Source organism: Charadrius vociferus, unplaced genomic scaffold (assembly GCF_000708025.1).
Source record: "Charadrius vociferus isolate BGI_N301 unplaced genomic scaffold, ASM70802v2 scaffold561, whole genome shotgun sequence".
In the NCBI taxonomy this organism is placed as follows: Eukaryota; Metazoa; Chordata; class Aves; order Charadriiformes; family Charadriidae; genus Charadrius; species Charadrius vociferus.
The window spans coordinates 1,167,480-1,193,283 of NW_009646848.1; the positions used below are offsets into that span (position 1 = coordinate 1,167,480).

The 25,804-nt window shown below is 43.2% G+C and overlaps 1 protein-coding gene across 1 annotated transcript in view; it reads right to left on the bottom strand.

The window, feature by feature from the left end:
- LOC104294532 (alpha-2-macroglobulin-like) overlaps positions 1-25,804 on the bottom strand; it is a 187,457-nt gene that overhangs the window by 154,599 nt on the left and 7,054 nt on the right. Inside the window, exons 4-28 of the mRNA XM_009894144.1 lie at positions 25,729-25,781; positions 25,000-25,020; positions 21,913-22,081; positions 20,626-20,710; positions 19,782-19,905; positions 19,075-19,189; positions 18,830-18,939; positions 17,803-17,964; positions 17,305-17,532; positions 15,710-15,773; positions 14,303-14,445; positions 13,799-13,948; positions 13,407-13,577; positions 12,585-12,684; positions 11,026-11,152; positions 10,553-10,781; positions 9,346-9,472; positions 8,618-8,739; positions 6,011-6,062; positions 5,311-5,394; positions 5,006-5,182; positions 4,032-4,116; positions 3,317-3,473; positions 2,952-3,026; positions 547-712 (exon numbers count right to left, since the gene is read on the bottom strand). Coding sequence (XP_009892446.1) covers positions 547-712; positions 2,952-3,026; positions 3,317-3,473; positions 4,032-4,116; positions 5,006-5,182; positions 5,311-5,394; positions 6,011-6,062; positions 8,618-8,739; positions 9,346-9,472; positions 10,553-10,781; positions 11,026-11,152; positions 12,585-12,684; positions 13,407-13,577; positions 13,799-13,948; positions 14,303-14,445; positions 15,710-15,773; positions 17,305-17,532; positions 17,803-17,964; positions 18,830-18,939; positions 19,075-19,189; positions 19,782-19,905; positions 20,626-20,710; positions 21,913-22,081; positions 25,000-25,020; positions 25,729-25,781 — 3,096 coding nt within the window. The remainder of the gene's footprint in view (positions 1-546; positions 713-2,951; positions 3,027-3,316; positions 3,474-4,031; positions 4,117-5,005; positions 5,183-5,310; positions 5,395-6,010; positions 6,063-8,617; positions 8,740-9,345; positions 9,473-10,552; positions 10,782-11,025; positions 11,153-12,584; positions 12,685-13,406; positions 13,578-13,798; positions 13,949-14,302; positions 14,446-15,709; positions 15,774-17,304; positions 17,533-17,802; positions 17,965-18,829; positions 18,940-19,074; positions 19,190-19,781; positions 19,906-20,625; positions 20,711-21,912; positions 22,082-24,999; positions 25,021-25,728; positions 25,782-25,804) is intronic.

The window sequence follows — 25,804 nt, forward strand, 5'->3', positions numbered from 1 at the left end:
CTGTGTGGCCTGACTTTACCAGAATGCTGCCGAGCCATTACGTGATTTCCTGGAAGACTCAGAGCTTATGCTGTGGCCTCTGAAATGACCTGTATGTTCATTTTCTCTCTCAGCACTTGCAGCTCTCCTCTGATTTATCGTCCCTTGTGCTGTGCAAGGTCAGCTTTGTTCTATGTTGAGCACGTGCACTGGGAGGAAGGAGTGGCCATAAACATGGCTAAACCTTTGCTAAGCTGTGCCTGGTGTGGCAAGAGGAGCGAACTGAGGAGAGACGCTGGCAGAACTACCCTTCAGTTGAACACCGATGGGGATGGTGCGTGCTGCTTCCTGACAAACTCCCTCGGAGCAGAGAAGTAGGACTGGGCACTGAAAGGAAGTCCTCAAAAACACAACCCCTTTGCACAAGTCCTTCCTCTCCCTCCACCTCTCCCCACCCACAGAAGAAATTTCCTGCAGTCATTGCCCCACCAACAAAAGACATGTTATCAAGGGAAGATGTAAAGCCAGTGGGTTGGAAGAAAGACATGTCCCACCAGGAGCACTCACCCTTTTTCACAGCTTCCTTTTCAAGTGAGGCAAGCAATGCCTTCCGCTTGTCTTGCTTCCCTGCCAGGGCGAAGGCATACGCCATCAGTGCCTTGGTGTACACATGGTTTTCTTTCTCATTTGCTGCTGTCTCCAGGCAGAAGAGAGCGTTACGGACCACTGAGTGCTGGGAAGAGAGAGAGAGAGACTGAGGTGGAGCAGCCAAAGCTCATACTGAGGTCCATCTTAGAACAACAGAAATCAGATGGTACCTATGCGCCCTTGACATCCCCACTGTCCTGTCTGACAAAGATTGTGCTATTGTGTGTCCCTTCCCCTCCAGGTCCAATACTGCCTGTAATGAATGAGCAGCCAGAGCCTGTTCCTTATCTTGTGTATGCTTTTCTGTAATACATCTTGTTGTAATGTTTTTCTCCCAGGTTGATTTAAAGACTGTGAAGCAAGGCCTTGAGAAGAATTACTGTCCTGATTGTGTCTCAGGGCAAGGGGAGTTCTCTGACATACTTCCTCTCTGTAGATGTACTAGATACTTGCTTTCCTCCTCTAGCAATCACCCTGCGTCTGTTCTGTGCTTTCACCTCTGCTCTATCCTTTTCTTTTTATGTTTAATTCCCCTTTTCCAGGGCCTTCTGGAATAATTTCATTTTGTAGAAACTTGATAACGTACCTTCTAGCTTGGACGTAATGTCTGTCTCTGCACAAGAAAGAATATCTTTTTTCTATTTTCTGGAGTATTTTTAGTGATGTGTTAACATCAACAATGCATGGTTTTTTGAAACCAGAATCTCAAGCATGGCTTAAAAGCAAAATCTCTACAGCAAAGCAAGATATAGCTACTTTACATAGTGTTAAGTAACAGACACTGTGACCCCATGACCTTTCAGCGAGACACGTGACTATTCCTCATTTGTGATGGAAAAACTGTTATAAAATTGAAGCAATAACTCTGCAGGGGGCATGCCATGATCTGAAGCCTAACAGCATGTTTACAGCTTAATCAGTGGTCTAGAGGGAAAAGACTTTTTTTTTTTTTCAGTGGCTTTTTACTTTGTAGTTTGCCTTCAGTGGGTGTGTACTGGAAGATTGAATCTTTTGTGGTCACTTTTGGAGAAGCAGTTCAGCTGCTTTTGAGAAAGCAAAGAATAAAAATAAAATTGGTTGGGTCTGTGCCTTGTCGTATATTTCCTATGCTTCCTGCTACATGTAAGGTAAGTGTTGGGGAGGAGTTCAGTCAAATGACAGGACATGGCAGTAGATACACGTGCTCAGGACAGTACTAGTAAGTTTTTTATGAGGGGTCTAATATGGCTTATTTTACTTACAGAAATACTCCATATACCTAAGGGCTGTGCTATGCTCAGGAGTTTTGTGCAGCTTAACTTGAAATGCACCCATGTCTCCATCAGATTCTGACAAACCCCTCCACGTTCAGTGGCACTTTTAGGCTCAGACAGATAAATGAAAAATGTCCTTGCTATCCAATACAGTTCTGCCTGAGAACTTGCCTTCTAAACACAATACATACCAAGGAAATAATACGCTCCTGTTGAAGTTAATGTCATCCATGTCACCCTACTGACAAAATAATTCCTTCTGCTGGTTCTCACTATACAGGAAAAACTTTCAACACAAAGTAGTCTGTACTATGTTTGGAGAAGAGAGATTATAGCAGCCCGGCAACCAGTCGGGCAATCCTGGCTCACCAGACCTTCTGCCGCAATTCACACCCCAATTTTACCTGCACCAAAGGCTTGTCTCACAGTGAGGGGATCATAGATTCAGGGATCAGAATGACCAAACTCACGTGGCTTTACATAGGCTTCAGGCTTTTCACAGACTATTGTTTATGGTATTCCCTATAGGTATACCTTATTACCTATAGGTAGACCTTATTTCCCAAGCATTAAGGATGGGGATTTCCCATAAAACAATCTAAAAGAGGCAGACAAAATGAGAATGAATCCCTGAGTATGCAACCTTTTCTTACAGATGTGTGCTGTTGTGTCAACACAATAGGCCCGTACAAGTGGTTCAACAGGAATGTACTATTCCAACAAACAAAAGGAGATTTTTGTGGGTGTCTAAACCGTATTTGGCTCATTTCGGAGATTTAAGTATTGTTTAACTCACTGTTAATCCAAGCTGTACTCTTTTAAAGGAGCAAAAGCTTGATTCTCCACAAAAGAACTCAGGAAAAGATTAAGTGAAGTGAAATGAATATGGGAGACAAGATTGAACAGGGGAGGAAAATGGAGGACAAAATGTTATTCCAGTCTAGGTTGAATGGAAAGAATATTCAGACAGGATTTCTCCTTTCAAAAGTTAAAGGGACCTGATAATTTTGGGGGCCACTAGTAGGGTAGGTTAGTACCATCTGTGGCTTGTGTTGGGATGCAGACACATACGGTTACAGGCAGAGGAATCTCCAGCAATGCGATAGTGATGTAGGCCGTCAGCGTGGTCTCATCATTCACTCCACCCTGCAGGGGAACCACAAAAGTAGATGTTGATCCCACACAGCACCACTGCCTTCTCCCTCTGCTACATATCTACATCCTCCAGGGACAAATTCTTCCTAGCCTCCTTCTCATGCTAAGTCCTTCAGAAGCTGCTGTTGGCTTCTTCCCGGTTCTGTGATAGCTCACATACTTAACTCCCTCTCCATCCCAGTCCCCAAGCGCTGAAATAGTTCTTTTAGTCCCAGAGTGACTTGTGGTCAAGTCATGGGCCTGACAAAGCTCATGTGGAGCCAACCAGGCAGACGCATTACCTTCATGGCATTGTTCAGGAGTGTCCCAGAACTGCGGAAACAGCCATTCTCCTTCTGTTTGTAGGAAAGCCAGACCAAAGCATCCTGGATGTGCTTCTCATCTATGAAGATGTGAGGCCGGGCCTGGGCAAAGGACTTGAGCACAAAGGCTGTGAGCCTGAAAGTGACAGAGAGAATTGAGACATCCTGAGCAGGCCCTGTATCCGCCATAGGCCATAGGGCGCACGTGGGCATCACTGTTGTGGAAGAAAGCAGGAGAGGCTACAGAACTAGATCATGGGGGGCTGGTTGGAAACTGTGAGCTAGCTTAGTGACTTGGTGAGATAGGGACCAATGGTAAATCAAGCCTGACATTCATAGCCCTGAGGGCTGTGGGTAGGGGGGCAATGGTGCTCTGGGGATTCATCTGCATTCATAGCATCTTTGGCTAACAAGAACTAGCTAGGGCATCCTGCGGGTCACCCTCACTTGAGCTGAAGAAGGGTGGCAAGGGAGGTAAGTAGCTATCAGTGCAGCACTTGAAACCTAAAAGGCGTCTCCCTTAGCATCATTCCCTGCTCCATTATCCCACATGACTGTCCTATGATGCCATGATGATCATTTTGTCTCCACCTCTATTTCAACCTCCACAATGATGAAGCACAAGAGAACACTGAGGAAAGAAGGGGCGTGAAAACCAGAAATGGTACTGTGGCCAGTGGTACTGAAGTCTTACCAGGTATTCCCAACTTGCCCGTAACGGGGCCCAAAGGTGCTATAAGAACCATCCCAGTGTTTGTAGTTCAATTGCCTTTGATACCCTGAAATAGAGAGTGGAAGAATATTTTAGTTGTCACAGTACTTTTCAAGGAGCTGTGCAAAGGAAATGTAGCAGACATGGGACATAGTGTCCCCCTTCCAATGGCACAAGTGTAAGGTACACTACTCAGTGTTACAGTGGAAGATGAGGCAAACCCACAGCTCTGACTACCTCCATCCTTGTGCTCTTCCTCTTCTAAAAGACCTGGAAACTGGGTATCTACGGTTATTGCCACTCTCTGCCCTAGACTTGATGAGGAGAGGTAAATGTATCCCTGACTTCAGAGAAATGGGAAAACACTTCCCAGAGGAGAACTGAATACAAAGGTGAGCCCCACACAGGATAGGGATGCAGCAAACAGGATAGCTTTCATTGGAGGAAGTGCAGTTTTTCTGCAAAATAACTGAGTAAAACCAATCCCTTGTTAGTCAGCAGATATCCACCATCTCCATGTGTACTGGTGTTATGTCTGCCAACATGTCCTAGCTAGTGTGTTAAAATTCTGGCCTAGTTGAAGGTGTGTGACACTATCTAAATCTTAATCCTAAGGAAGGTCCAAGATCTACATAAGCAGCTGCCATGATTAATGGTTACAGCCTGATTTATGGATTTCATATATCCCTTTTCTTATGAAGAGAACTCTGAGTTATTGCCAGTCCTGGACTTTTTCTGTGTTCCTGTTTGGATGCTGTCCTCTCTCACCCTGTACCTCCACCTGAGTGCAGGATTCTCTCATAGCTATTGTGTTATATACTCCTGACCCACCACATCTTCCCTTAATGCACCAGGATAACCTCCCCCAGATCATATATACCAGTGGCCAATAGTGTCCTTATCCAGTTGTCAAGGGAAGGAATGAACAGAGAAGCAAAAGACGTGTCCCATCTCACCGCTCACTAAGTAGCCAATGGCCTTGGATTTGACCTCCTCACTCAGCTGCCCTGTCTTGTTCAGATAGTCCAGGACGTAGATGTTGGGTGCAAAGAGGACCATGTTCTGCTCCCCACAGCCGAACGGCATCTGGAGGAGCTGGTGCAGGTTCTGCATGGCAGTGCCCATGATGTCGCCTGGGGAATGGGACAGTTTCCAGTGTAAATTAGCGCAGTTCAGGGCTTGCCAGTAGACTGAGCACAGCCTGAAGAAACATGGCAGTGTTTCAAAATAGCATGTGACACTTCAAGAATGCTTCACTTACCTAGCACTGAGAAATATGCTCTGGCTGAGCCATCCACCACAGTCTCTGGGAGAACGAGGGAGACTGGCTCTGACATTGACTTTTCTGGGATAAAAACCAGATCAATTTGGTTACAATTCCAGATATATCTACATGTATGGGTAGCAGCTAAGAGGTACCATTCCCTGCACAGGGGTTTCTTCTCTTCACCAAATCCATTTATCTGTAATTTTGTTGTGGAATCTTCCCATCCTGCAGATTTTGTGTTGGGCCTGCAATACGTTCACACACAGACTGTCACGGACTTCTACATGGGACTAGCAGCTGGCCTTGACTGACAAATACACTTACCAGCCTATTTTTCTGGCCTCTTCTGCTTTGGCGGACACACCTGGCTTACTGCAGAGACCGGTTTGTGATTTTACACCCATTGTATGAAAGACGTTAGAGATAACCCTATTAAAATGCAGATATTCTCTCCCTACAGGGACCTGGCCTAAGTTCCTACCCTAAGTTCCTAAGGCTTCTGCCTCTGTAATTGCAGGGACTATTACAGTCTCAGCTGTTCTCCTTTAGGAAGAATTAGTTTCACTACCAGATTGTTCAATTTTATCTGATCCCTACACCTTTCTTCTCAGAGTGGAGCATTCACAAACATTGTCTTCTCCCTTTGTCTTTAGTGTCAACCTCATCAAAGTCTTAGAAAGCAAAAGGGTCTTACCAGATGCACAGAGCACAGAGTTGTAGGTAGTTTCCACCTCAGTCCCTTCCGGCTTGGGGAAAACAGCAGGAAGAAAAGCAAAAAATGAGAAACAACAACAAAAAAAAGAAAAGGAAGATATATTAAGATGGAAACTGAAAGGGACTCTGAGAAAATTAAATACTTATAAATTGTCTTGTGGTAATAACTTCATTATACTGAAAAGTCTTTAGAAATTGCTTACAAAGTTTTTTTCTTCTGTGTGCTAAACTGAGGATAATTGAGGACCATAATATATTGGCTAATTACAAACATGAAATTTAATACATGTTCTTTCCTTTCTTATTACTGAGAGAAGCCCTTCATCGTCACAGGTTATGATGCAGGTAACATGCAAGATGATGTTACTAACAGTGCACGGGGCTCTGGCTTCCAAGGTGCTACCCACCTTGGTCCAGTGTAGCAGAACTCTTCAGGCTGTGATGATGGCTGAGTGCCTGGGACACCAGTAGGATATGTACGCAAGAGCTGTGACAGGTGGCAACTAGAGCACTCCAATGCACCCACAAGTGACACGTTGCAACACCCAAAATTTAAATACATGCCACAGTCAACTGGTGATTGCATCCCTCTGTTTCAAAAACTTCTATCCTAATTTTTGAAGTCAGCAAAGTCATCCTGTTTTCTGTTGAGCTGGTTGAAAACATTCTGCATAAAACTCAGGAATCAAATCTTTACTAGAAAAAATATTTTTTCGGAGTTTATTTCAGTGAGATCCCCGCATCATTTTTTTTTAACTTCCGAATAGGAAAGTTCCCATTGCTTTGTTACTGATTCCCAACTTTTGCCATCTGAATTTTTTTTCTGGCATATAAACCATGGTATTACCTTCACTTTCTCACACAGTTAAAATACATTGTCTCTCATTGTTCAGTATGAAAAGACAGAGAAAGATTAAAGGGGGTGAGGGGAGGGAAGAAAACCCTTTTAGGATAAACTATGACAGAGCTAAATGCTTCTGTTTGAAAAGGCACTTTCTTATTTGTTTCAGTATGTTGTTCTGAAATGCAACTAAATGAGAAATCCATTGTTTTGTTTTATTTTGAACATTTCAACAGGAAATTAAAACATACAAACTGTGACAATTTGAAAGATTTTCCTTTCCAGCTGAGAAATTCCTGGGTGAAAAAACATCCTGTTTCCTGACCAGCTCTCAGCAAGGCTTGGTTTCCCGAGGGGCGAGAAGGCACCCCCGGGGCTCTGGCACACTCCCTTCTCTCTCCCTTGGATGCAGTGCCAGTTGCAGGGGATACTGGCATCCATGTGTTTGGGACAATGCAGCTCCACCCCAAGCAAGTTACACTGTATCCACCCCTGCTAATTAATTGTTCAGCCTTGGTTACTAATCTCTGATTCTATCCAGTCAGGGCTTGCTGCAGATTTATTACCTCATTACAATAACAGGATAAGACCAGCAATCTCTCAGACACCCTAAAAGAAGTCATTTTAGTGCTCATTCAGTTATTTTCACTTCCCCGCCATCTGGGAGAAAAGACTTTACAGTTCTGATCATCCAGTATCTTCAAAGAACAAAATAAACACTTTTTCCCGAAGGCATATATGAAATTGGAAGTTTTCCTGAAAGGTTAAACAGTTATTTGTGCCCTGATAAAAGAACTGCACTATACAATCAAATTCATTTGTAAATAAGTGAAATTAAAAAAAAAAAAGAAAAAAAAAGAAGCCTAACAGATATGAATGTTAGCAAAACATTTTCTGAAATTACATATTACATAAGTCCTAGCTCTGCCTTACTGAAAATTGCAATGTCTGCAATGTAAGGAGGATATGCAATGTTATATATTACTCCTGACTTAATTTTGTTAAATACAATTATTCCTTCCTGTCATGCATAGGATTGACAATATTATGATGTGATATTACATAGATTTCACTATACAACAAGCTAGTACTCTTTGTTTGCTATTAATATCACAGAGAGCCTTACACTGTGGATTAATTTTATGACTGTCTATTTATCATGGGAAAAGCTGTGGTTTTATCATTGCAAAACACTGCTTAAGAAAAAAATGCACAAAAGAGTGCAAAAATAAAAAGTCATACTGTTTTGAACATTTTTAAATGCATAATAAAAACAATGATGGCAGTTTTGTTTGGAAATATTTGCAGTTTGTGGTGACCGTTCTATATTCCAGAGTACTGGCCATGTGCTGGAGGAGATGCATAAGGTTTCTGGCAAGTCTTCCATTTGCAATATATCCCTGTGATTTATATTACAGGTAAAGCGAAGTAGTTCTCATTTATCTCCCTGATGATGCATCTGGGACAAAACTGTCATTATCGCCTGCCTTATTATTTCTGTCCTGCTGTGTAATGTCATACCCGGCTTTTACTATGAAATGGCAACATTATGAGTTACGGGCTCTATTGGCCTGTGTGAGATTTATCAATGCTACTTTTATAAAAGCGTGCAGAGTAAGAGTCACACAAGCCATTATTGCTGCTATCATGGCTAAACCAGAAAACCTTTATCATACAGCAACTGTTGCTGTGGAGCATGAAATTATTATTACATTTCTATGCCACCAAACTCAGCATCCCGCATACCTCTACCAGCAGCTGTCTGATGACCGTGTCCTTCCCCCCTTTCTCAGGGGTCTCCACAATGGTGTTCCCACAGGGCTGCTGGTTCTGTAGCGCCTCAGTGCTCACCGAGAACTCCACCTGCCCTGGAGGAAACAGGGGTCAGACAGCGCTGCCAGGCAGTGCCAGGGAAATGTGGGTTTGTGTTTGTGCTGGGTACTCTCTGGTGTGTTACAGAGAAGGTTTTCTGAGAGGAGAACTAAACTAGAGACAGTGTTTTATCTTGATCCAGCTGCAGCCTTCCAGGCCACCTCCTTTGTGATGGCCACCTGAGCAGGCGTTAGTCCATCAGCAAGAAGAGTAGTGGAGGGGCAGGTCTTGTAAATCAGTCTTGTTCTGGGAGGCTTCAGAGAAAGCAAGCTTTGATTAAAATATTTCGGACCCAGTCACATTAAGCTAGGACATTCTCAGCTCCACAACAGGAATGTCTGAGTGCTTTGCATGCATTAAGGGAATTTGTGATTTCTATTCAAATGTTAAGAAAATAATGGTACATAATACTTAAATAGCTTGTCTGGGACTTGGAACCTGCATCCCAGTGTAGTGTCTCAACCTCAGGGTTGGACTTCTCACTTCTGGCCTGCACAAGATCATTCCAGACAGGTTTGGAGTAACCTAGCTCCTCACACCAAAGATCTGTTGTCATCCACAGATGCCTGATCCCAGTATTTTCTTGTTGTCCAGCCTCTTACCTAAAGATCTTGGTGTTACCGCCCAAGCCACAGTTTTCCTTTCATTCATGCAGATGCAGTAGGATTCTTCCTGCTTCTCCAGTGGTGTAGCCAGAAAATGAGTAGATTCAGCCAGAGATACGCTGACCTGCCGGTTGTACAGAGAGGCTTTTTGAAGGTTGGAATTGCAGAGAAGCTGGGGTTACTGGAGACAGTACACTACATGGACACGGGTAGTGGAGCTGATTATACTGTGGGATCGAGAAGCTTATGGATATCGCAGAGCAAGAACTGGCTGATAAAGTGGGAAAAGACTGAGATGTGTACAACTGTAAGAAATTGGGAAGGTAAGTGTGGAGAACAGGACGTGTATCCTTGGAAAGGAAAATGGAGAGCGTGGACCAGTTATGTGAGTAAAGGCAAAGCAATGACTGAAAACTTAGCCATGAATTAAAGACCCCCCTCATGAGTAGTTAGGTGAAGAGGTAAAAGACTAGCAGTGGGAAAGCTAGTAAGGGAACAAGGGAGAGTGGAATAAGGAACCTGAAAATAGCAAACGAAGCAGTAAAGACAGGGAAATAAATGACAGTGCATTGGAATGGCTGGATCAGTGCCTCTCCTTGTTCCAGCTTCATTCCTTTTAGAATAAAAATCTGTATTTATAAAAAACTGAGAAAAGGTGATTGGAATTTTGTTTGAATCACCTCCCAAATTCTATCTTGTCTTTTTTGTTGGTGAAAGAATGCAGATAAGATTAGTGAAGTGTATAGCTCTGCTCATTATCTTAGGGGCAGATGCAATAAATCACAAGAAGGCTGCATATTCCAGCAAACCTGGCATGATAATTTGTGAGATGTTTATATGAGATGAGACTAAAGGCTGAACACAGGTATCCACGCTGGTGAACTTAGAGTTTCCATGTGGGTATGCAATAACTCTGTGGTCTGCACATAACCCAAGTTTCACAGGACAATGACATAAACCTGTGATGACAAAGCCGGGGGCCTCAGCAGCAGAGCTTTAGGTTCTGAATCAAACACAGCTTTCAAAACTTTGTTGGGAAAACATGTTTCCCCTTCATTAAATACGCCAAGAATTCATACATATGTACACCTTTATGAAATTATAGTCAGAGATCAGTCATCTGGCTTGGAAAACTATGTTATATGTGGCCCATTGTACCCCTCCATAGGCTGTCAAACTGAGCAAAGTTGTGAACATCTCTTACCCTGATGCAGGTGGTCAGGTAGTTGAAAACGGTGGCTTTCAGTGTGAAGGACTCACCACGCACTACAGAGTAGGGCATGGTAAGCTCTACAAAGAAGGGCTGGAAGGCTCTGAGGGACACTGTCGGGGACAGGCCAAAGCCCGTGTCTGCCGAAGTGCAGAACGCATTAGCTTTCCACTCGGTGATGGTGTCAGGGATGGTCACATCTAGATCAGCATTTCCCTCAGAGCTGGCGAGGGACAGAGAACAAGGTTTCAGTTATATTCTGGTGATCATCTATGTTTTTTTCAGCCTACTGAACAACACCTGCTGACAGCAAACTCCCAAAGCATCTTATACTTGGTGACCTTGAAAAATCCCTCTGTCTACTAGAAATACCCCTCTCATGAAAATACTGATACTTCCATTGAAGCATAAATGTCTTTGCAGGTTTTGCCCCAGTGACCACACTCTACATTCCGATGTACACCTACTTCACTGGAACTATGTCCCAGATCCATGTCTCAGGGAAGTACTTCCGGACGGTCTCCACAGGATTGCCAGCAACCATATGTTCCGTTATTTCATAGTCGAAATCATCAAGCAGATTCAATGCAGTGACTAGCAAATTCGTTCAAGGACAGGAAGAAAGGAAAAGAAGTGTCAAACTCCACTGTAAATCAGGAAGACACTTTCCTTCCAAGTAGTGGTTATTCTTAGCTAAAATTTTAAAATTGAAAAAAAAAGCTTTGAAACCTTGACCAGTGGAAACAAATGTAATTCTCTGTTGTCATCTCAATACTTCATTTTTCCTAATATTACTGTTGTTACAGAGAATGGATGGACTTGAGCATTCTTCCCCCACTGCCAGCAAACCCAGCAGTGGCAAAAGAGCCATGTATGATGTTATTGAGGGTACATTTCTATTGGAATAGAGTCAAATGTGGAATTTTCTGCCTCCAGATATTACAGTTGCACATAGTTTATTAAATTTGGTTGAAGAATTGATTGTGTTTATACATGACCAGAAACAGAAGCCACACTTAGCCCTCCCCTCCTCCATCTAAGACTCTTTTGAGATGAATACGGGTCTTTACATCTCTGGCCATTAGCAAATAAGTGGTTCCAGAAGAGGAAGATGCTTTCTAACAGTGTTGCAGAGTGATGTGCCTTATGAAAGGTTTTACACCAGCCTTAGAAGACTTTGTATCTTCTCAAAGCAGCCAGCTGTCTCAGGCCATGCTCTGAAGACAAATCCTGCATTTCAAAACCAAAGACCTGATCTGTTATGAGTAGAAAGCTAGAAGCTATCATGAGACCAAAAGCTATAATTTTTTAATAGAAGCTGGGAACTGCACCGGAAAAGTCAGTGACTGGAAGTGATATAGGTGAGAGTGTTTTATATAGCCTTTCTAATCTCAGAACTATTCAGAAAAAAAAAAGTAAAGTTATATCATTATTCTATCTTCACAGTCACAGAAGCTGCAGAGAAGTGACATGACCCTTTTATAGTCATGTGGGTGGGAGAGCTGCAAACAGAACCAAATTTCTCAGCCCCCTGTGGTAAAATATCTACCCACAGAATTGTACCACCTTCTCATTCATCTCGGCCCACTTTTGCCCTAGTTGTTCCTCTAGTTATTGCTAGAATGTGACTACCCAGAAGTAAAAATCCCTTTTTTAGGTTTCCACGGCTGGACTCAGATCTGATGGAAAAAAAGCCACTACTTTGTGCTGACACAGTCCATCCAATGTAGGCAGACTGTCTTAGCGCCTACAGGATCCCTGCTGTAGGGGCTGGCATGGGAGTCACTGAGCACACACAGTTCCAGCCAGGCACATCTGTCTAGCTAGGGATAAGCAGGCAGAGGTGTATCAGTTTCAGATTTCAGGACTGAGGCCAGAAGGGAGTGATCCTGAACTAGGTCAGTGTTATCTGACAAGAAAATCTGCTCTGCCTGGTGTAATTAATATTCAAAAGAAGTAGAGGGAAGAAAAAGAAGCAGGGTGGTAAATTTTAGGTAGTTGTGTGGGAGGAAGCATGTATTCTTACTAGAACTACTGTAACTCCTTTCCATCATGTGTCCTGGGTAATGCTGGCAGATTTCAGGCTTATGGATCTTGCTACTAGTGAAGACTTTTAAGCCCAATTCCTAGTAAACAAGGAGAAAGAAGAGCAAAAAATATGCAAACACAGTTTTGAAAATAAACTATTTTTAGTATGTCAAGAATAGATGTACTTAGTTCTGGTATCGATCAGAATAACAAAGGCTTGTATATAAGTGCCAGATAGACTGGTTCAACCCAGATGTTGAGGCTTTATCATGTTATACTCATCCTAAGGCTAAATCTTGGCATGATCAGATGGAAAGCTAAGGGCACAGGTCTACCTTCGGGATATCTGCCTGGGTGAAAATGACATATGTGAAAAGCTTTAGATTGAGAGTACCCAAAAAGTCTTATGCAGGACTCTCTAGATGTGTATAGGTTTGCTTGTGGGTTATCAAAGTAACTGGCACTTTATTAAGAACTATCTATACCACAAAGAGAAGAGAATATGCATGATGAAGGAAGGGTTTCTAATATTATGGTACCAGGGGTCACTTCTCAGGACTCTTTCCTTACTTGAGCCCGTTCAGAGGTATCTCTACTAGCAATGAGGAGAACCTTAAAAGTTTTAATGGTTCGGAGAAGCAGTCAGGTGCCAATGATTGGCTACGTAGATGCAGGGCCTGGGCCTGGTTATAGTCTTGCATACAAAAGTCAGCAAGCTCAAAGCAAGGTTCACTAAAAACCCCTTCAGGACAGGGAGAAGAGGAGAGGAGACCATATTCCAAAAAGGAATAACAGATTAAAACAGAAGGCTGGAGCTTACTTTGAGAATGTCATAGGCATCACCTTCGCCGTCAGGAGAAATGGGTATGTAGACAAACCCATTTAATAATATGTTGTCAAGTGACACACAAGGATTTACGTTGTCTTCTTCCAGGTAGTAGTCCTTGAAGCTATAACCCCGGATCTCCTTCAGTGGGAGAAGATCATACACCTGGGGAAACACAAACAACCAGGGAAAAGTGTGTCAGATCAGCACTTACAGGGACACAGACAGTACTTAACACTCCTTTGATAAAAACCAGCTTCTAAAAACCAAGTGTAGTGAATGCAGCTATAAAAATACATGACCCCATATCCATAGTGGTGTTAATTGTAGTTGAAGAACTGGTTCATTCTTATACTTGCTCATTACCAGAAATAACCAAGACTTACAGAGCTGGGAGAGAGCTCATCTTCAGGCTTCATGAGGAGAACACTCTTGTCCACAGCACGGAGGGCACACAGGGACCTTGGTGAGGCGTGGAGTTGCAGGCTTGTGTTGGAGGCAGGAAGACCTTCCTTGGGTACAAAACTGAGTCTGACCTGCAACCCCAAAAGGAGGTTAGAGCAGTCCCTTTTCCAGACACTGTTACATGCTATTATATTGAAGCATCTCCTTTGCAAACTGAGCTTTGCTAGCGCCTCACAGCTCTTCTAATATATATTCAGCTTTGACCAATGTAATTAATTATGACCAGTGATTCTCTTTCTTATTCTGTCTTGCTCCATTTTTTATAGTTATGGCTTTGTAACTTATTCTGGAGTTTCAGTCACTAATCCTCAGTCAACATCTGGTCAGATCATTTAATGAACATGTGAATTCTGCCTCCATTCTGGATAACTGGACTACTGGCCACGAGACAAACATGGGCTGTATAAATCCTGACTAATACTCACTTTATTGGGGAGGCAACTTTCAACCTGGAAATCTGCTGAACTGGCGATGACTTCCCCACTGGGTGAAGTGGTATACACAAGCATCCGTGCCAGGGGAGCAACTGCCGTCTCAACAGGGAAGGTCAATTGAAATGTCCCATAAGCTAACAGAAAGAAAAGAGGCTAAGCAACATACAAAAGTTCCAATATATGCATTTGTCTTCCCCAGATGAAAAAGTCAAGTTCACTCATGCTGAACATTTTTTGTTAGCAGTGGCAGGAGTACTGATATGCATATGACTATGTTTATGAGTGTTGCTGAAGTCTATGACTGTTGCTGAAGACACCTGCATTCAAACAGTGATCATCTAATAGCCAAATGCAGTGAGTTTGGTGGGCCTTAACATGTCTTCTAGATTCTCCCCCATTAACATCTGGCATAATTTCTTGATATTTCCAACCCTTTTCTTCCTCAAGCTCCAAGATACTTTACAGTCTACAAAAAATAGATGAGGGAAAAAAATGTAGAAATAAGGGACTGTTGTAATGGGTCACAGCAGTCAAGGTTGCAGAGGGGTTGAAAAAATAAGTTTGCAAAGTTACTGCTAAGCAAGCATTTAGCTGGAACACCAAGCTATCACTCCAACCACAGTGGAAAATGCCCCTCTGTGTTGAAAGACTTCCTAGCTGGGCCTGAGCTTCATGTCACAACCTGGACAAAGGCAATAGAACATATCTAGTTATGAGCTAGGGTGTTAGTTTAGTCACTACTACTAGTGAGGATGCAGAACCTTCCGTGAACATGCAGAACGCAAGATTTTTTTACTTCCATATATTGTTTATACCCACTGCAGTGTAACTCCTTCTCATAGACTTCCAGAACGTCTCCCTGGTCTCACTGTTGAAAGACTTTTAAAGATGTATCATAGCCAGGCTCAGTTACGGAAATGTGTCATCCTTGGACATTTATATGAGTAAAATTAAATGCATTGGTTAGAATTTGGGTATGCGTGTGTTTGCATGCTTATAAGGGAGAAACAACACCCAAAAAATCAAGGAAAGTGAAAGAGAGAAAGAAAAGGAGGCATGTTCTTCCTGCTCACCTAACGTGAGTTTCACAACACTGGTAAGCATCCATAATCTGAATAGGGTAGAGTGGTCAGTAGAAAGTGTTGGTTTGAGGAAAAAATGATCAAAACATTCTGCATATTTTTTGTTGAATTTTCTAAAATTTTCTCGTAAAAAAAAATAGCACCTGACAGAACTCAGAGAAAACAAAACTAACCCAAGCCACTTCATTTAAAAAAATTTAATTTTGAAAGTGCATCTCAATTCAAACACTAAATGTTTGAATTGAAAGAATTTCTCTACAGCCCCCTGCCCCCACAATTATCATCAGAGATGCTAAAAATCCATAGTTCTGCTCACCATCTCCAGGATTCACAGTGAGATCATGGGTGTCTGCTAATATAATGCCGCCCTTGGCCATCACCTGTGTGACAGAGAAACCTTCCTGTAATTGTTGCTACCAGTGTTGAAAGGAAGGAGAATGAACGTTCACTGGGTTAACTGTAGAGTGTATGAATAGCACTGCCAACTGTGAGCGAAACCAAGAAGATACTGAGCAAGTGCCAGACTGGAATTTACTGTGTCTTTGAAGACAGAAATAGTCACTCCTAGGAGGACAATGTTTCCTCATTGGTCAGACCTGGCTTCCCTTTTGTACGTATTGTATATATAGATCAGGTTCAAATGCACTTTGCCTCTGAGCACACATAAGTTTGGGCATTATATGCACATTTCTAAAAATTTAGAACGGACTGATGATTGAAAGTTCTCCTCAGTCCACTCTCAGTTGCATTGTGAAACAGTCTGGAGAAAAATTTAATCAGCATTAGTTTCATAACTCACACAGTGTTGGAATGGACGAGCACAGGCTGTAAACAAGAAGAGCTTGAATAAGGTACTTGAAGTCAAGCAGTAAGCAGCAGCCTGCATGCTAGCTGTAATTTCCTCATTTCTAGAAAAAGTTTCCTAGTTTCCTTTTTCACAACCAACAGGCCTTTATACAAGTACTTTCCATGTAGGGTATCTATTCCATAGCACTGAATTTTAATTTTAAGATGTAAAGTGTAAGTTCCTTCACTGTTTGGTTACCTGCTATATACTCAAGATCAGCTTTCCCAGGCTACCGGGATAAACAGGAATCTTTTGCTTCAATTTATTCTTAGCAGTCTTGAAAATAAGCACATGGACATCTCTACCACAGGTTTCTATTGTCTTTTTTGTAATCTCAGTCTAAGTCCCCCTGATGTTCTGTACCATCCATCAGAACAGGAGTGTCTGTTCCACTGATTTCTTCTAGCTCTCCAAGTCTACCCTCATCTCTTCTGCTAGTATCACTAAATAAGAAAACCAGAAAAACAAATTTAGGGGGAAAGAAGTTCTGTTTGAATATTCACCTAATTCTTTTTGTTCTCCCAAACCCTCCATCATTGCGTGATATATGACTTAAGCTCTAAGCTTATTGGGCTTTTCTGGTGGTGAAGTTAGAGGTGTTGCTTCAGTTTCAGCGGTCAGTTGACTACCAAAGGACAAAACTGAGTAGGAGGCTGCTTTCCTCCTCATCTTTCATCTTCTTGTTGTAGAATGCTGGTTTCTGAGCTGTGACCATATATGAACATGAATTTGGAATGGGGGAACTGGGAGTGGAGTATTGTGAAATGAGAGTCTTGGATGGCTACACGCAAGACAATGCTCTCTCCATCAACATTTTGTCTCTTTTCTGTTCTTAATAAAACATGTACACCCTACCCATGTCTACATATATAAGACAACATGAGAAACATTACAGAAATGTGTTTAAATCCCACTGCCACAGGCCACATTTGCAGTTTCAAACTCTGTTTATCATTACTGGCTAAGGACTGACCAGTGCTGTGCTTGCTCGTCACGGAAAGTAGCTATATGTGCCACAGTGCTCTCTGTGGCCGTATATCAAAGTAACCACAAATAATTCTTACCAAATAGTAAATGACAATTTTCTTCTGCTCTCCTATTGCCTCTGGTGTGAAGATATAGTGAACCTGGATCTCTGTGGGGGAGCCACAACTTAATGTCTCAGGCTTCGGCTCAATTTTGAGGTAACTCTTACTGGGGGAGTAAAACCGACTTATTCTACGCATGGCATGCTCATATGAAGGTGTGATCCAGTCGCTGTCATAACAGTTCAGTTCAGGTTTATGATCAGCCTGATAAAGAAGAATAAAAAGTTCACAGCTGTCCAAAACCAGGTAACAAGTCACATGAAAGTCCACAGAAACACTCTGGGTATGTTCCATATTTCCCACTCTTAGAAGAAGCTACGCACAGGAGACAGAGAGAAGAGAGGTGACCTGCCAAGAAACTTGCTTTATCTTCTGATTGGCAGAAAGACTGATAACCCATGGATAGATATTTCCCCTGCTGATCAGAAAGACAGAGGCTTACCCCAGTCCCTCTGCCCTGTCTCTGCCACTCACTCGGATTTCCAGGGAGGGTTGTGTGAAGGTGGTAGTGTCTATGGAAAACCAGGATTGTCCCTGTTCATCTGTAGTGTAATTCCCTTTGTATCTGTCTCCATCCACAGAAATCGTGATGGTTTCATTGGCAATTGGAGCATCAGTGCCATCTACCAGCGTCACCTAGCAAAGCAAAAACAAGCTTCAGGTTTTAGACTAGAAACAGAAAACAATTCGCGAGTCTTAAAGCCTCTTCCTCCTTTTCCTCCTTGACAGGCAAGATGTTTCTTATGGAGAGTAACAAAATACATGAATGTGGAAATGTGTGGGGTGCATCCTGAGTTGTCTGAGGCAGCAACTGAGAAAATTCTCAGCAAAACAATCTGATAGGCCTAGGGAAATTATCTGTCAGAGCTCTAAGTTCCTCAGTAGGTTTTAATTCCCCTTTCTAGCTTCATCTGGGACCTTCACCACATATAATCTGCCTCATGGTTCAGGAACTCTAAGTTCAGGCTTGTGCCTTGCCCCAGTCCTTGACTAAAGCTACCTTGGAGGTAGACCTACACCCAGCTCTTTCCTCTGCTGTTCCCATCTGGTCGATTGGACTTCCTTGGTTGAGCTCAGCCCTGACTCATTGCCTCACGTTGTCTGTTGGTGGAACCTGTTACTGTCACCACCCCTCCTCTGCTCAGTCTGGTGGGGTAGTGTGGGACTGTGTGTTTGTTGATGAAGCCACTATGCCTACCTGTGTTGTGGTCACCCTTTGCACTTGGATAACGTTCCCTTGTGGAATAGCCCACACTTGCTGCTCCTTGATGTTACTCTAATGTGTCAGAACCACGGGCCTTCAATGCTGTACTGGTCTGACTGCCAGGATGTTCAGGGCCACGTGTTGTTAAAGTGCCCTGACTGACAGTAATTCGTCTGCCTATGCAAAGGCAGAGGAAGGTGGACCATGTCATTTGCATGCTGCTATTCCATCTGACGGGATTGTGCACTTGTGAATTTACTATGCCATTTATTGTCCAGGGTCTCAGAAGTTCCCTACCCTCCCAAAGAGTGGTATCCCTGGTCTGTACTGAGAGTCCAGCAAGTCAAAGCTGATTTTGCTCATGACGGGTGTGATTCCACAGGAGCCTGTGCCAGTCATCTCTACTCCTGAGAGAGAGCACAGTAAAAAGGAATTATTAATGAATGGAAGCATTTCTAGGCATGTATCTCGGCTTTCCTCATCTTTGCCAGGTCCTCCTGTCATGGCTTACCATCACTTTGCCATCTCTATGTGATACATACCTGTGCCATCTTCTGTGATTTTGCCATGTACCTCAATGCTCATCTCATATCCCCTGCGCTGGAGCTGAAATATCTTGGTCCTTACTACACCAGAAACACACCCGCGAGCGTCTGCCTGAGCAGGGAATTGGAGAGAAAATTGGAATTCTGAAAACAAATCTGGTGCTTTGTGGGACAGGAATAGATACCCCAAACCCAACATGCTTAACTTCTGTCACGAAATCCCAGCCTTATGTTCTAGGGCTGTCTTCAAGTCCAGAACTTGTTTACAGCCTGTTTCCTAGTGTTTCATCCACACATTTTCTGTGTTCTGTGTAGTACTTAACACTCAGTTCTCCAAGGCACGCACTTGTTTCCTTGTTAACTCCCTCCTAACTTCTGTTTTTCTTCCTTCACAAAATTCTTTCACAGATTCTTTTCTCAGTTTGGGGATCAATAGCAGGGACCTCACAGCTGCTAACTGGAGATTTGTCACTAGTTTCAATGGGGTCAGGATTTCAGATGTGGGGTTTTCTTCATCAGTTCTGTTTCCAGTTTAATGACCCACCTCTTAAAAATGCCTTCCTCTGAGAACATCTGCTTTTCCCCAGACAGAGTGCCATCTCTGGTGTCCTACTGTCTCCCAACAGTCACAGAGTTGGCCTCCTTCAGACAATGTTGCCCGCTACCGATAAGAAAGACCCCTACATTTTAATCTTTGGACTTACCTGCCTAGTGAATTCTTCACACACAGCTTCTGCTTCTTTTCCGTAACAATTTGAAGCAGAATGGGAAAATTTCCGGCACACTTGGACATTCACCAAACCAGGAACAGGTTTCCCATAGGTGTACCTATAATCATGAAGTGTTAAACAATAGATGATGAGACAGTCAGAGAATCACAATCAGACACATCTCCTTAAAGACCTCTGTGGATGACTTCCTAATATTTCTTCTTAAAGGCTAACTAATCTGATATTTTAATGATTCTAGTGATTACGTTTCCATCATTTCCATAGTGAGATTCTTCCATCATCCATTAGAATCTGTTCTAGGTGGGAGGTCTCTTCAGGCATGCAGTAAAAGATTGTCTGTAGAAAATTATTTCAGCCAGACGTAGCCTTGTATCTCAAATTCCTGAGGTTTCAATGAAGGAGTAGAAAGGCAACCAGGGGTTCAGGAGGAGCAATTTATGAGTTAAAAATGACAACACTGGGTTCACACCACCTGTTTAAGTGATGTCTGATCTGACATCTCTCAGTATTTGACAGTTCAAGATTGACAGAGAAGCTATAACTGAAGAAATGTAAAGACAGAAAGAGATAACATGCAGTAAACAGGGAGGAGAGAGCTGCAGATTGGTTTGGCATAATCTTTTTAGGAACATAAAGAAGACCCTTCACTTTGACTTTTCAGACCAAGTAGCAGGCTCAGGTTTGATAGGGTGGAACAAGCCTGCACTAGATGTCTGGGAAGAGTATGAGAAGCCTTCCCCAAGTCTTCTTTCAGCCCTTAGCAGAAAGGAGGAGTGAAGAATAAGCGAGAGAGATTTACTCCAGCTCTGTGACTCACAGACCGCAGACGGACACTGGGAGTTCCATGTCCTTAATAGTTATCATCTTGGGCAGCTTCACCAGCACCTCGTACTTGGGCAGCACTAGATGGGAGAAAGAAAGTCTGAGAAGAGTGAAGGAGAGCAGTGTACTGTATAGCAACCCAAAGACAGAGCGAGGATCATCTTAATATGAACCATCAATTCTCTGTGGTCTGCAGTACAGCTCTGCCAGCCCTTCCCTAGCTTTGCTCATCCTTCACCACCGTTTTGGGTTTAAAGGGAATTTAAGGAGGGTTGTGTCCCTTACCTTCCCTCATTTGCAGCACATGCTCATGTGATCACATTGGCTCCAGACAGCTGTGTAGAACCCTTACATATGCCCATTCAGAAAGACACACTGGCCCTGTGTGTTGTGTTCTGTGTTTTGCAATACATAATTTGCAACTAAGACTTGGACTAGCACATTCACCACCTGTGTCATTGAAACAGCTCGAACCACTGATTCTATCTGTCTGTTACTGCTCTGGAGATACCAAGCTGCTGTTAGGCTCACTAGTAAGTAGCATGTGAAACTGTCTTGCATGTCCAGACAGTTCTAGGGAATCTAGCCCAGGAGTGCGGAGCACAGGCCAAGCACCCTCCTCCAACACACACAGCCTAGCCAGAATCTATGTGTCTACAAACACCTGAGAAGTTTTACTACAGAACTGGGGGTTAGAGTGCTCCCTGGGACAGTGCATTTCTCCTTAGTCATTCTCTACTGCCAGACTGTTTGCATCTGCTTGTAACATTTGTGCAGTGTTCTTCTTCAAACTCAGGTTTTCTACCAAACATGTTTTCTAAGTTTTTTTGCAGTAGCAAGAAAGAAGCGGAAAACCAGAGAGGACTACAAGTGGACAAATGGAACTGATGCAGATGATGAGAGAGGCAAAACAGGATCACTAAAATATTGCCATCTCTTACTCTGTATCTAGTGCTACTTGCAACAAGCTGCTGGACTGAAAAGCAACTAAAACAAAGTCAGCTGAAACTGGTGACACAAACCATGCCCAGGAAGGCAGTCAGACCCTGTAATACCCAGAGGATTATGAGCAAATACAAGCGCAGGCAGGTTGCAGAGATGCCGTAAAGTGAGCCACAACCTCTGATACTCAGCACTTTCTGGGTCAGCCTCTCTGAACCCTATTGCCTTTGTATTCAGTCCCTCCCTTCTCCATGCCATTCCCAGGAAATCCCAAATCGAGAAGTCACAGTAAAAAGCATTGCTGTCAGCCCCACTTGCAGCCCATACCTCCTCTCCTTACCATATTCCTCCACACTGAAGGAGTGTTCCACATGATATGAGAAGCTCTTCTGCACAACTATTTTATAGGAGCCTTGGATGGGGTCTGAGGTGAGGGGGAAGGAGAGCTGTGTAAGGCCGGTCTCTAGTTCCACCCCTTGCCATTGGTACACACGGTTCCTCTGGGGATCCTGCAGGTGAGGATAACTCAAAGTCACAAGACAGTACAGGAGGCTCCCGGGGACAGAGTAGTGGTGTGCCCAGTATATATACATCCTGTCTGGGAAATGCCTAGATGTATTTATTCAATAATCTGTGAGGATCTGTGAGCTCTTACCTGTCAATTCTGCATAACTAGCATGCAAGAAAGCATTTTAACCCTGGAGGTCCTGCGCTGTCTCCCCCTCAGCTCTACATGCATGCTTATGAAGGATGGGGCCAGACAGCTGGGAAAGACAGACTGGCAAGGTAACAAGACAAAGAGATGGATAGCAGGAGTAAGTGGAACAGGAGAGAACGGAGGGAAATTTCAGTCTCCTTCACTTGCTATACAGCCTGCTAAAACTTTTTTTTCCATGCCTGGAATAGAGACTGCCTGAGTACCAGTGCATAATCTGCTGAGGAGTAAGACACCCAATCTATCTATGGGACAGAGAAATGTACATGTGCAAGAGTCCAAAGCTTGTGGTGGGGTGGGGGAGTTGGGACAGGAACAGAGGAAAGTATAGCCCACATACGTACATCCAGGTGAGACCTCTCCCGTCTTGTCTCTCCTCACTCCTAATGCTGGAGCTGAAATCTCATCACTACTGCAGCTGAGTATTTGCTCATTATGAACTGACTTGACTGTCAGTAAGCTGTGCTCCAAACTCATCAGCTCAGCCCCAAATTTCTTGTAAAAGTGACTGAACCAATGCAGCAGTGCTGCATAGTTCGATGCACCCTTTTCAGGCTCCTCAGCAGGATGGTTAATGTTTACATTCTTTAATTTTCTGCCTGCTCTTTGCATTGTACCTTGGCTGTCACCAAAAGTCTATTTACTCTAGATAGGTATGTGACTCAAGGTATGTGACTGTATGCATTTACTTCACTGAGATTTTATCTCAGGGCTTAGGGAAAAGGGGATGCGAATGACATCCCCCAGTTGGTGGTCACTGGCCAGAGGGCAAGCACGCAGCACCCCGAGAGTAAGGCACAGTCAGTAAAACACATCCCACAGGTCTGACCAATTTCTCTTCATCATCACACTTCAACCCTGCTGAAAAGCTCACCACTTATTGTGAGGGACACCACGGGGCTTCCTTGGAGGAGGAATTCAAGAAAATGTTTACAGCTGGGCTTGTGAACTTGTTGACATTTCTGTAGGTAAGACCTGAAAGTCAGTTTGTTTGGTTTTCCTCAGAAAGGTGGGGTTTTTTTTTGTTTGTTTGGTTTTGGTTTTTTTTAATGAAAAAATAGCTTAGGATAACAGTTCAGAAATAATAGGCTTATACTAACTTCTGCCTTTGTGGCTGACTACCATCAATTAGTGACATTAAGGGTGTAGACTGATGAACATTTATTTCCTTAGCACTGCTGACTTTAAGCTGTCACCTTTCTTCACTCCTGTCACCCTTTCCTTTGGGCCAGTCCAAATTTCATTCAAGCATGTGGTAAACTCCACTGGCTGATCTGATCTGGCCAAAAAAAATACCCTAGCGAAAAAGGGTGAATTTGCTGCCAAATGAGTTTCCCAGCCTACCAGACTGCCTTGTAGGCATCTGTGAAAGCCTAACAAAGGGCAGTGCTGGACTAAGAATGAGCATTGAGGAAGGGAGATGGGATGGTGGGGATGGTGGACAAGGCCTACGTAAGCTGGCTTAAACAGCACGGACAAATGCCATGTCTCACAGGCTGGAGCTGAAAAGAGAGGGTGGTCTTCCTAGTGATTTAAAATTGAAGCCTTTCAAGGTACTGACACAAAAAAGGTTATGAAATTATCAGCTTGTTAGGCAAAGGCATATGGGATTTCTGGAGGCAGTGGGTAGGATTTATTTCTTCTTGTTCCCTTCATGAAATTCCTGAAATTCCTCAGTCAAGTATCATCTTATTGAAAGGGAAGGGACCTGTTCTACAACCGCATGGGAGAGCCTCAGCAGAAGGTAGTTCTGAGATGCTCTCCTCCACCTGTTATCCCACACCACACACTCTCTTACTCTTCTTTCTTCAAATATTCACAGACTGTCAGTGGCCCACCAGCTCTGCAGCTCTGTTCTGGAAATTAGCTGAGGGGAAGAGAGAGTGACAGCACTCTGACAGGAGGGTAGAAAATAGGAGCATAGTCCATTTCTGGCTCAGCTTCTGCCTTGCCTGTTGTGGCAACACTCCCAGCTCTAGAGAGAAACAGGGCAGAATGAATACTGCAGCCCCAAGCAGCAAGGAGCAATGCCAGGACTGACTGCAGAGGATCCATAATCATGCAAACCAACTTAAGATCTGTGCACACTAATTTCGGCATTGTTTGTGCTGCTATCATGGCTTCAGAGTCCACTGCCGGATCCTTCCTATCAGTTTTTCACTAGAAGATGTCCCAGATAATAATTCTAAATTCTGGTTTCTCAGCTGAAAAAGTGGGTACTCAAATCATTGACAGAAACATCCTTCCTATTTTCTCTATCACTGAAGTTCAACTGTTTCAAAAAAACAGACAAAAAGGGCATGCCAGCGAAGATAGGGAATGTCTACTTACATAATTTTGTTTCCTTAGTTTCCCTAGTTTGTTTAACACAGTTCTGCGGTTTCAGCCACACTTGGCAGACAGAAAATCTTAGTTCTGCTTGGGAAGAGTAATAAGCCATTCTCATATGACCTCTAGGCAAGTGTAATTCTGTTCACAGCATGGCTTGCACTGATTAACTATTTTGGTCCTATGTCACATTTCCCAATCCAAGAACCATTGTCGGAACTTATTTTGGTGCCCAACTACTCAGCCTTCCTTTACACAAAGGAAAAAGGTCATGCGCCCATGTTTTTTCTCTTGCACCTCAGCCTGAGAACACCACTGCTGCAGACTACTGTCTCTGTGCCTGCACATTCTGCTGAAATAATATACATGTAGTTATCCACTCACCTGGACGTAGACAAATGGAAACTGTGGGGAAAGAACAAAGGAAAATCAGAGTTAAAAATATGGGCCATATATGGATGGAAGTAATTTCCAGATTTGGACTGAAGGGTACAAAAACAACCTTCTAAGGAGTCCTTTGGATTCTCCCTTTTCTGTGCTTGCTTTATTTCCTTAGTTAGTGATGGTTAAGGGAATCTATTCTGTTAATATTTTAGAGACAAAACTTTCTGTCTTACCACAGTATGAAAATAGGATGAAGAGTTTTCAAAGAACTTGTCTGCATGAGGAACTGATTGCCAAATAAGCTAAAAGGTGGACTGACATCAATGACCAGTTCCTCAAAAACAAGTCCTTGCCATGTTGCGCTCTCTGCCTCTAAGCTTGTAGTTGCACCTGTTCTCAGAAACATCTGCACATCTGCCACTTTCAATGGAAACTTGTCCCACCCATTTTTTCAGTAATGAGATTCCTGCCTACGTGCTTAGTCACATACATTCCTTTGCTAATCTGGTTTTAAATACCTATATTTCTTTGAAAAAGGGGATAGGTTTCGCAGTGAATAGAGACAGGTGACGTGTGTCCCAGGACAGGATATGCAATGTGTCAAGGATGGTGTGAGTAAGAAAGGATCATATGCTTTAAAGGCTGTCTTCAGTGGTTCTGAATGATGACAGTGATACTGTTAATTGGGAATTAAGCCTCCTGGTTAATAACAAAGAATTATGGCTCTACCTTCTCATTCAGCGGGTAGAAGTCTTTGTCCAGAGAGACGATCCGAAACAGAACTGAAGGGTGTAACGGAAAAGAA